The sequence below is a fragment of the Symphalangus syndactylus genome, chromosome 7, assembly GCF_028878055.3.
Source record: "Symphalangus syndactylus isolate Jambi chromosome 7, NHGRI_mSymSyn1-v2.1_pri, whole genome shotgun sequence".
Taxonomy (NCBI): Eukaryota; Metazoa; Chordata; class Mammalia; order Primates; family Hylobatidae; genus Symphalangus; species Symphalangus syndactylus.
In genome coordinates, this window is record NC_072429.2 from 101,297,330 (window position 1) to 101,308,858 (window position 11,529).

Sequence of the window (11,529 nt, forward strand, 5' to 3'; positions counted from 1 at the left end):
GAAAGTCACTCTGGCTACAATGTGGAAAATGGATTAGATGGGGCCTGGGCGGAGGTGGGGGAAGGCGATCCCATTGGCTTCCTCCTTGCCATCCCCATGGCCATGATCCCCAGTCTAGATTTTTGTTGTCTCTTCCTGCCTTGCAGTAGAAAACACCTTTACTACTGTCCCTAGCAACTTACCTTCAGTGTGGCTGCCTCACTTCTGACAATAGAAAAGAAAATCAACAATCCTGCTTTGGGCTCGAAATAAAGTTCAAACTCCTTAGTCTGGCTACAAGTCCCTTCAAAACTGGCCCTTGTCTCCCTCACCAGTGTCACATCCAACCACTTGTCATCAATACCCTGTGCTCTAGTTCATACAAGGGAGACTCGAGGGCTGGACCGCAGTTTGAGGTGAAAGGACCAGAGGAGTAGAGGCACCAAGAGCCAAATCTGAGGCTGAGTCAGAGGTCTAGGATGTTAACTGAACAGAAAGTAAAGGAAACTGGCCAAAGCGAGGGTTTCAGGCAGTTGGCTTCCAGCACCTGCAGGCAGTTGGCTACAAGAGCGTCAAAGACCAACATTTGGGAAGCACTCAGGGACAGGGCATCTGGAGGCTTGGATGCAAGACCAAAGGTGTAGTTGTTGGGAGGTACTTCCCCAGGACAGGCCCCCGAGGACTGACAGATGGGAACTTAAGGACAGGACCCCCAACCAGTAGAGAACTGAGGTTCCCAGACAGCCATGGCCACAGCTGGCAAAGAACGGGCAGGACTCAGAGACTTGTAACTCAGAAGGTCAAGGACAATGGCTGACTTGAGGATGACTTGGTAGGAGGAGAACGATGAGAACATTCTTTATATTCTACTTGTCTGGAGCCAGAATGAATTCTAGAACAAAAGGAGCAAGGCCAAGCTTCCAGTCAAGGCTAGAGCTAGAAGGGCAGAGAGAAAGGCGTGGGCAGCTCCTGCCTTCGCCTGCACCAAGTTCAACAAACACAGTCATAGCCATGGCTGGTCCCCAGAGCACACACAAGGCAAGGATGTTAGTGGCCAGCCCCATGCACCCCGATGAGCTGCGCTTACTTGGGAGACCCATCCTCCTTGAAGGTGAGTGAAATCTCAACACGAGTATGGTTCTGAGAGTAGCTCTGTAACTCTGAGGATGGTCTCTGGAGGCCATGACTGTGTACAGTTCACATGGTAACCAGAAGACTATGACATACTTCAGAAGGTGGTGAGGTCATAGAACACAAGCTTTAAAGTAAGTGAATCATGTGTGCCTCATTTATTTTTAAAAGCAACTTCTGAGAAGGGCTTAGAACAAATTTTTTTCCCTGAGTGCCATTTCCCAAAGGTACTCACAGAACAATAAGGTGTGACCATAATGGCTGCACTAAATTGTCTCTTGGACAGTGTCAGAAGGGACATAAAGAAGGTGGACAGAGAACTAAGGCAACTGAGATGCATTGACGAATTTAGCACACGGTGCCTGTGCGACTTATATATGCACCCCTATTGCTGCTGTGACTTGCACCCATATCCGTACTGCTTGTGCTATTCCAAGAGATCACGCTCTTGCGGCTTGTGTGATCTCTACCCATGTTGCCTGTGTGATTATAAGCTTTACTGTCTGCGACCATCTCTCAGAAGTTTGGAGAGGAAAGCCATCAGAGCCATAGAAGATGAGAAGCGAGAGCTTGCCAAGTAAAATAACTTATTTTTAGATTTTTATAGTCGGTATATTAGCCTTATAAGTTGGAGTAAGGAAAAATATGTGACAATCAATTCTTGAACAAAGATTAAAAGGGTTCAGGATACTGACCGTGGTGACTTAGGAAAGATTTAAGGAAAGAAGAGTAAATGAGTCCATGATGGGAATTGTAGGGCTCTCAAAAGACAATGTAATGATGTTGATTGGCAAGGTCGTTGGTGGTTTATAGCAAGAATGCCAGTATGATAAATAATGCGGCTTTAATGAAGGGAAGAAACAAGGGGTGTCATTAAAAAGCCATTGGAAGCAGCAAACTAAACATTTTTCCTGGTTATGAGTAAAGTGATTTGAGTATATTTGGACTTACAGAAATGACTACAGGAGAAGTAATAATAATTGATCAAATCCTTAATGTGTGCCAGAGGCTTTACAAGCAGGAGAGCAAATTGAACAATAGCGGCATTGCCTTGGTTTTGTGGGAATATCATTCTCCTGTCTCCCCACTCCAGACAAAGACTTACCTGGCATCTGGAATTAGGTCTATCATGTTGGTCTCCCCTCTAATTCTACCAAAGGTCTTGCAAATAAACTATGGGACTGAATTGTAACTTTCAGGATAGACTTGAAAGGCTTTCTAATTGAATTGGGAAATTAAAAACAGTCAATTTTTTAAAAAAATTTTGTTTTAGATTATATTTTCTTTTTGCCTGGAGAAACCTTTCCTTTTCTAACTTTTTACATATCCCATTTAGTCTGTTACTGTTGATGAAAAAGATGGTTGAAAGTGCTGTCCCTGGTTAAATAAATAATACATTCATGCACTGGAATAATAAGTAACTATAGAAAGGATTAATGAAGCCTTTTACATATTGATGTATTAAGTCAAACAAGCAAAGTGCAGAAAAACTGATAGACAGATGACTGATAGATAGATGATGATAGATAGATAGATGATAGATAGATAGATAGATAGATAGATAGATAGATAGATAGATGATGATAGATGATAGAGTCTCTTGACAACAGTGACAGTGATGTTTCTTTGGAAAAAGCAATAGGAGGCCGGGTGCAGTGGCTCATGCCAGTAATCCCAGCACTTTGGGAGGTGGAGGCAGGCAGATCACCTGAGGTCAAGAGTTCGAGACCAGCCTGGCTAACATGGTGAAACGCCATCTTACTAAATACAAAAATAAAAATTAGCCAAGCATAGTGGCAGGTGCCTGTAATCCCAGCTACTCGTGAGGCTGAGGCAGGAGAATCACTTGAACCCAGGAGGCAGAGGTTGCAGTGAGCCAAGATTGCACCACTACACTCCAGCCTGGTTGACAAAGTGAGACTGTCTCAAAAAAAAAAAAAAGATAATTATTGTCTAGGTCACCAGCCACCAATGGTCAGGAATGAACCTCCCTCATAGCCTGGGAGCTTTCACCTGTAAATTCATCCATACTCTTTGAACCAATGTTTGTTTTTATTTCTTAGGGTATCAAGTTACATAAATTGCTCACACTGTGAGGCAGGGGCTGTTTTTAAAATATTTGGTCCAAGTTAAGGTTTCCTTGTGAGCAGATCAGTATCCACTCTCCTCCTACTTTTGGATACTTGAATACCCTTGTCCAGGTCTTTCCAGCCTCTGTCTTCTGGCTTCTCTCCTATCCCCAGACTCTACCAATTAAAATCCCTCTCTGACCTGTGCCATCTACTCTCTTTATGCCTCTTTCAGAAACCTTGTTTCTTGGCATGCAGTAGAAACAGCTTCAAGCTTAATTCTCGACAGTGTAGTTTAGGGAAGAGGTAATGTTTTCTCCGGTTTGTGATGCTCTTCCTGACATCGCCTGGGTCTTTGCCTATTTTTTCTCTGCCTGCAGGCAATATGTGAAGCTGGTGATGTCTTTACATTAATTTCTGGATCTCGGAAATGATAACTCCAAGTCCATTGTAGGAATGACCTCAGGCTTGTCCTCTTTATCTCTTCCAATTCACACCACCTTGTGAAATTTCTATGCTCTATTTCTGACAACTTGACATTTCACTCTCCAGAAGGGCTTAGTGTCACTTGCAAACCTAAATATTCAATTTTCCTGAAAATGGGTGAATATGTTAAACCCTGATTCTAGCCTCAGTCCCAGAAGGCCCCCAATGTAGTATTTTTTCTTCTAGTGGAATGCCTTTTATTCTTATCTCTAAGCTAGCGCCTGATCCATAACTAAATAGATGCAGAAATATCATGTTGATTCAATTTTTTTAAACAATCTTTGGTGTGAAAGCTTGCCCAAGGCTTTTTGAGTTTAGAATTCATATTCACATGACCTTCCTCCCCTTTAAAGAATGCGAGGGGGTTGGTTAGTTATGACATACCCTTTCAGATGGCAGGCTGTGTTGTCCAGAAGGTTCTTTGCCTTGGCCCCCTTGAAACTGTTTTTCTGTGTCAGAGTCAATCTGCTGTGTCTCTAGGTCCTCCTTTAACAACTGGTAAAAAGCCTCAGCCAACAATTTCTTAATTGATCCCACAGATTTCTTGAGCACTCCTGACTATATATTATTTGATTGATGCGTGTGTGTGGTGTTTTCTTAGACTGGGCATAGAAAATCCAATCCAATCCAAGCTGGGTGCAGTGGTTCACACCTGTAATCTCAGCACTTTGGGAGGCTGTAATAGGAGAATTGCTCAAGTCCGGGAGTTTGGGACCAGCCTGAGCAACACAGGGAGACCCCATCTCTATAAAAATTAAAATAAAAAAATTAACCAAGTGTGGTGGCAACATGCTGGTGGTCCCCGGTACTCAGGAGGCTGAGGTGGGAGGATTGCTTGAGCCTGGGAGGTCAGGACTGCGGTAAGCCATGATTATGCCACTGCACTCCAGCCTGGGAAATAGAAAGAGACCCTGTTTCAATAAATAAATAAATAAATAAATAAATAAATAAATAAATAAAAGAAAATCCAATCCATTTCCATTCTTTATTGGGCAGCTGCCTCAGAAGACACCATGTTGGCAGTGTCTTCCTTAGTAGAGACCCAAGTAAGCACCTTTTTTTCTGTAGCTTCTTTGATATCCTCTTTTCCTCCCCAAGAGGCAGGCAGTGCCCTTGTCTGTTCCTCCCTCTTCTGGATTTAGAGGGGCTGAGGGGACTGCATTGGTTTCCTTTGTGGGAAGCCGTGCCACCAGCCTGATTTAAGTTGTACCCAATTCACCACCACATTTCATGGGCTTCCCTGCCCTCTGTCTTAGAGCTGGAGAAACAAAACCCAGGCGCTCCTCAATCCTGCCCTAGGAGTTTATTATCTAATTCATGGGTGCCCCATGTGGCCAGGACACCAGGCAGTCCTCGTGAGCAAATGAAACTTGATTTACAGCTGTACTCTTTACCGGTACCTAGAAACGAATCCTGAGACCGTGTTTCTGTCCATGCACCCAAGTGTCTGTGGTTGGCACGAATCTCAGTGAAAAATTCCCTTGAAATCCCCACACCAGGGGCACTCTCAAAACTTCAAAAATCTGCCTCCTCATTTCTTGGTTCCCCCTTCATGCTCTGAGGATGAGGTTTTCACTGAATCCACTCTTGCTTGGTGAGGCTGATGACAGTCAGGCCTCATGGTGAGCTCTTCGTGGATTTAGAGGTGCCTTGCCCAGGTCTAAGCCCTCAGAGAAAACTTTCTAGTCTCTCTCATTCTCTGACCCAGAGGTCGGAGTATAAGTGAGCCCTATGGGGCTTTCTGGCTGGTGAAAGGCTGTCTCTTCCACTCCCATTGAGGGGAGCTCTCCCTTGTTAACCTCTGTGTCCTCTGCAGAAGTGGAAGTGAGTTGGGGCCTTGGCTGCCTCTCATCATAGACTCTTCACATCCATAGTTCTCAGAGCTCTCACCCCTTGGCTGCGGGGGTAAGAGTCTCTCCCCATCTAGGCCAAATTCATTGGTATGATTTGGTTTGACCTTGTTGTTTAATGATATAAGACTTAAAGCTTCAGATTTAGGGCAAGTCCATGTAAGGTGGGGCCTGGTGCAGCTTGATAAAGAAGACTTACACTTTATTGAGTGAAACTGTTCCTAGCACTTCATGTTCATTTAAGCCTTGTAACATGGGTGACATGTTGGGTGATATTATCTTGGTCATCTTACAGACAATGAAACAGATTCAGGGGCCATGTTCTTGATCACTAGGTGGTGGCAGAGCCAAGACTTGAAGCCGTGTGTGCCTGAGTCTGGAATCCGTGAGCTTAATCTCTGGTCAGTGGTTCTCAAAGTGTGGCCCCTGAAGCTGATTAGTAGCATTACCTGCAGCATGTTAGAAATGCAGGTTCTCAGCTCCACCCTAGACTTGCTAGCTCTGAAACCTCTGAAACTCTAGGGGTGGAATCCAGCCACCTGTGTTTTGTTGTTGTTGTTGTTGTTGTTGTTTTGTTTTGTTTTTTTTGAGTGGTGTCTTGCTCTGTCACCCAAGCTGGAGTACAGTGGTGTGATCTCGGCTCACTGCAACTTCTGCCTCCTGGGTTCAAGCAATTCTCCTGCCTCGGCCTCCTGAGTAACTGGGACTAGAGCTGTGGACAACCACGCCCAGCTAATCAGCCACCTGTGTTTTAACAAACCCTGCAGGAGAGTCACATGCACCTGTGCCATGCTGCCTGGCTCCCTGCTGAGTGACATTTTCCTCAGTATCAACCCAAAAGCCTGGAGAAGAGAGAAATGGCTGGAAAATAAGAGAAAAGGAGAAGAAAGCAGAAGAGAAGGAAAAAGATGTGTTGGAAAGAGAGGGATCAAGTTTAAATGGGTCTTTGGGATGGGGCTAAATTCAGGACAAAAAGCAAAGTACTCCAATGAAGCCTAGAGGAAGGCCTGCCCCACCTGGTTCCCTGGTAGAGGTAGACATTTTTCACATCTTCGTTACTTTATTCATGACCGGGTTGAATCTGATTTACATATTTGAGAAGATGGCTGGGTATGCAGCTGATCACTGCTGTGAGCAGCACGTTGCATTTTCGGGAGTTTGGTTGTACATCTGGGTGAAATTTAGCATTAGTAGGGAGGAGAGGAGGCTGCACAGAGCAGCAGACACAGGCACTGGCTGTCTGCTAGCTTTCCCCAGCTTTCCTAAGAGGCTTCTGCAAAGGAGCTGATTTCCCTACGTTTATTGAGGCTAAGCTTCGCCCCCATGATAACAAGTATAGAAGGCAAACTCCCTTTGCACAGAACCCCATAGAGCCATGGAAAATTCCAGGTGGTGTGATGGGGACATCACCAGGCAGGAGTCAAATTGCAAGTTCAGAGTTGAGTCTGATGAGTAAAATGTGGCTTCTGCAGTTTCCCCTAAACCAACACATCTTCCCTGATAACCACTGACTTAGAAGCAAGAAGAAAAGGAAGCATGATCTGGCCAAGACTTTTTGGGCGACTTCCTGAAGACATTTGTGAGACCCTTGTGCGCTGTTGCAGAGCCACAGGAGCCAAAGTGACAAGAATAGAGGAAAAAAAGGAACCCAAGCAACAAAATACATGAAATTGTGTCCTGGGACCCAGGTTACTTAGAGATGAATCTGGGTGCTGACTTGGGCTTATAGACCTGGCTCCCAGATCCAGCTTCTGTGGAAGTCAAGAGGGCTTTGCCAAAACCACCTGTGGCCATAGCCAGGGCCACTAGCAAGGACTCCTAATTGGGGCCCTCGGCCCTCCTTTAGGAGGCCCGGCTGCATCGTCCTGGTGGGATTTGATGTTTCTCATCTCATATGAGAAGATCTGAGCTGAACAGGAGAAGTTTGATTCTCAGACCATGCACACACCGTGGGAGAGTCTTGAAAGGCCCAGAGAGTACCCATCTTGCTCTGTGCTTCCCCTTGGCCTTGGCTGCTCTGGCTTTAAGCCTGTAATCCATCCAGAGAGGGTACCATGCCTGGAGTTTGGGCTGGTTCCCTGCATCTTTGTGAGCTATTTTCTGCCCATCCAGCAAGATAGAGTGCTTGTTCTCCTGCTTACCTCACAAAGATAAAGATTTCAAAGAGTTCAAAATTCTCCTACTTCTCCTTCGTGTAGCATAGGGTACCCTGGCACACCCAGGGCAAGAAAGACCATCATGCCCCATGCCACCCCAGGTTCCATGGGGCCAGAGGTAGAAATGCGGCTGAGGCCAGGCGCAGTGGCTCATGCCTGTAATCCCAGCACTTTGGGAGGCTGAACTGGGCGGATCACAAGGTCAGGAGATTGAGACCATCCTGGCTAACACGGTGAAACACCTTCTCTACTAAAAATACGAAAAATAATTAGCCGGGCGTGGTGGCGGGTGCCTGTACTCCCAGCTACTCAGGAGGCTGAGGCAGGAGAATGGTGTGAACCTGGGAGGCGGAGCTTGCAGTGAGCCGAGATCGCACCACTGCACTCCAGCCTGGGCAACAGAGCGAGACTCCGTCTCAAAAAAAAAAAAAAGAAAAGGAAAAAGGAAAAAAAGAAATAGGACTGAATACAGTCCTCTGGGTGTATTACACAAGTTGTTTCTGTTTGCCTCAGTGTCTTCTGGGACTGAGTTCTATTTGATCATTTTATAATTAGCCACTAAGAGTCTTGATTTGTAACTTTCAGTACAAGGGTAGTGAACACTCAAACTGTTAATCTAATCATGTTAGGGCTCAAGTGGAAAATACAGATAAAAATCAGTACGTATAGCATGATTTCATAAGAACACATACAAAACTCTCTCTCTACATGTATATAGAACTACACACACACACACGCACACATAAAGTCAAACACCAAAATGCTAAGGGTTATATGAGATTATAGGTATTTTTAAAATAGTCCATATGTTTACTTATCTGTATTTTGAGTCTTCTACAATGAACTTGTATAACTTATGTAACAAAAAGAAGTAACTGCATAAACAAAATTCAACATACAAAAGTGATACAGTGATATTACATCTGCATCACAGTTATTATTGTAAAGATTAAATGAAATATGCCTTTAACATGCTTAGCACCTTCCACAGCACATTGCAAAAAAAAAAAAAAGACAAAACCTTAACATCCTATGTGCCAAGAATTATTGCAAATATTTTCTTGCATTAACTAATTTAAGCCTCACAACAACACAACGATGTAGGCTATTTTTATTGCCCCAGTTTTACAGATGAGGAAACTGAGGCACAGAGAAGTTATCCACATGGCAGAGCCAAGCTTTAAACCTAGATACTCCAGTTCCAGAGTCCGTTCTTAGGCACTTTGCTTTACTACCTCTTGACGGATCATAACTGATCAACTAGTGTGAGCTGCTGTTGTTATTTTTGTTAAGGATTTACACAATAAAATTACTGAATAGCAACAAGGTAGCTCTATAGGAACCATGGTAGCTCTGCAGAGAGGACAGAGGAGAGCCCTAATATGTAGCATTTTCCAGTTTCCTTGGTGTAAATATCCTCATCATGACTATGATTGATTTCAAGCTATCAGCGTGCAGTACTAACTGGGGAGTCGGGAAGAGATGTGCACGATCAGCTCTTGCTAGCTGATGCGATCCTGATTCAAGACACCACTGACAGGTTGTTCTGTATCTGATCAACACGGCCCCACCCAGCTGACTGCATTTCTGCTGGTGCTAGCTGTCCAGAGGCTAGAGTGACTTCCCAGCCTGGAGGAGCCAGGCCCTGCTGGCCAGAGCCAGGCCAGGGCTCTCCTGCCATCATTGTTTGATTGAGCTTTCAGGCTGTCTCTGTGCAATTGCCAGAGGTAGCACCTGTCCTGTGAACCAGTAGAGCTGGGTTCTAAAGCTGACAGCCATCTCTAAAATGCAGATTTTAAATGGTATCTTATTAGTTATATCCCATTTTAAATCTATATAAATATAAAATATAATTTTTATATAATTTAATTATAGTTATATACACAATTTAATTACAGTAATAATAATGAGACTAGTAATAATTAAGCAGGATTTATAATATACCAAGCACAGTGCTAAGTAAAATATCATAATCTCATCTAATCCTCCAATAGCCCTATATGATGCAGGCATTATTATTATTATTATCTCCATTTTGCAGATGAGGAAACTGAGGTACAGAGAGATTAAGATACCTACCCAAGGATCCATAATAAGAGGAGGAGCTGGTATTTAAATACGAGAGAAAGATTGGGAAGAGCAGGCAGCATGCATTCATTGTTAACAGCGGTGTACTTGCGGGGCAGCGTGATTCGCATGGGTGGACTCACACTTTTTACTTCATGCATTTGTGTAAAGTTTATTTTCACAATGGCTAGTGTTAACTTTGGCTATTTCAAAAGCTAGAAATCAAAATATTGCTTCTCAAGCTGTGTCTGGTTTCTGAGGTCTGAGCTCCCTCCCACCCTATCCCTTTTCTCAATTCCAGACTGAGAAGAACAACAAATAGAATTCTGGCTTCCTCCTGCTGTAGCAGTAACATTTTAGGATCGGTGAATGTATGCGGTTTTGAACCTGATCAAGTCAAAGTTCGAGTGAAGGATGGAAAGGTATGTGTGTCGGCTGAGCGGGAGAACAGGTACGACTGCCTCGGATCGAAAAAGTACAGCTACATGAACATCTGCAAAGAGTTCAGCTTGCCGCCCTGTGTGGATGAGAAGGATGTAACATACTCCTACGGGCTCGGCAGTTGTGTCAAGATCGAGTCTCCTTGCTACCCTTGCACTTCTCCTTGCAACCCTTGCAACCCCTGCAACCCGTGCAGCCCCTGCAACCCCTGCAGCCCCTGCAGCCCCTGCAACCCATGTGACCCTTGCAACCCGTGTTATTCCTGTGGAAGCCGATTTTCCTGTAGGAAGATGATTTTGTAAAGTGCGCATAGGAACCCATTACTTAATAGAAGTCAGTTACTCCAGCCAGGCAGCTCTCCCAGTGTTTCTCCTCTCCTTCCCATGGCCCCTGTTGTTCAAGTACATAGGAAACTGAATACATAACTGCAATCTGCTGGTGTTGTGTGAAAGTCTTTTGGTTAAACCCACTGCAGGAGCCCTGCAGAGTTAGTGAACACTGGAATAATTAGTGGATGGGAATAGAAGGATGATATGGTGAGATCCACACTTCCACTCCCTCCTCCATACTCAACTACCTCCAAACTCCAGGAGAAGACACTCTTCTGGTGGGCATCCCCAGACATTGTTTTCCAGATGATCCAGTGAAATGGCCTAGCCCAGAAACCAAATGGTCAAAGCAGAAACAGATTAGAGATAAAGGCAAACACTTTTTCAAAGCTACTGCAGTAGGGAGTCCTGGAAAAGACTCCTCAAGCACAGTGGGGTTGTGGTTTTACTGGACAATGATCAGAAAACAAAAACTACGGGGTGGTACGTGGGATGAGGGGCATGTTTGCTGGCCAAGGCGGGGTGGCCATACAGCTTGTCATTTTTCAACATTCTTGTGGTTTGGGGGGTTTGACCAGCTCTGGTTAGTATATGGATGCCAAACAAAACATTTAAAAAAAAAGCATAAACAAACCAGCTTTGCTTTGCAACCTGCTTGAGATTTATTATAACTATCTCTTTTTCTGTTTTTTTTTTTCTTTTTTTTTCTTTTTTTTTTAGACAGAGCTTGCCCTGTCCTCCAGACTGGAGTACAGTGGTGCAGTCTCAGCTCACTGCAACTTCTGCCTCCCGGGTTCAAGCGATTCTTCTGCCTCAGCCTCCTGAGTAGCTGGGATTACAGACGTGCCGCACCATGCATGGCTAATTTTTGTGTATTTTTAGTAGAGACAGGGTTTCACCCTGTTGGCCAGGCTGGTCTCGAACTCCTGACCTCAGGGGATCCACCACTTCAGCCTCCCAAAGTGTTGGGATTACAGGCATGGGCTACCATGCCCAGCCTCTTTTCTTTTTTTTTAGACAG

At 44.6% G+C, this 11,529-nt stretch overlaps 1 protein-coding gene across 1 annotated transcript; it reads left to right on the top strand.

Moving 5' to 3' along the window:
* The first annotated feature begins 1,227 nt into the window (after positions 1 to 1,227).
* On the top strand, positions 1,228 to 10,614 carry ODF1 (outer dense fiber of sperm tails 1). Its single transcript, XM_055286955.1, has 2 exons — positions 1,228 to 1,687; positions 10,040 to 10,614. Exons 1-2 carry the CDS (start codon positions 1,368 to 1,370, stop codon positions 10,479 to 10,481), a joined length of 762 nt encoding a protein of 253 aa, XP_055142930.1. The 5' UTR covers positions 1,228 to 1,367; the 3' UTR covers positions 10,482 to 10,614.
* Positions 10,615 to 11,529: the final 915 nt, after the last annotated feature.

Bases quoted from the DNA above. Each gene is read 5' to 3' on its own strand.
- ODF1 (XM_055286955.1), top strand. From the start codon at position 1,368: ATGGCTGCACTAAATTGTCTCTTGGACAGTGTCAGAAGGGACATAAAG. The intron at 1,688-10,039 runs GTAAAATAACTT...TCTCAATTCCAG, and splicing joins GAGAAGCGAGAGCTTGCCAA to ACTGAGAAGAACAACAAATA.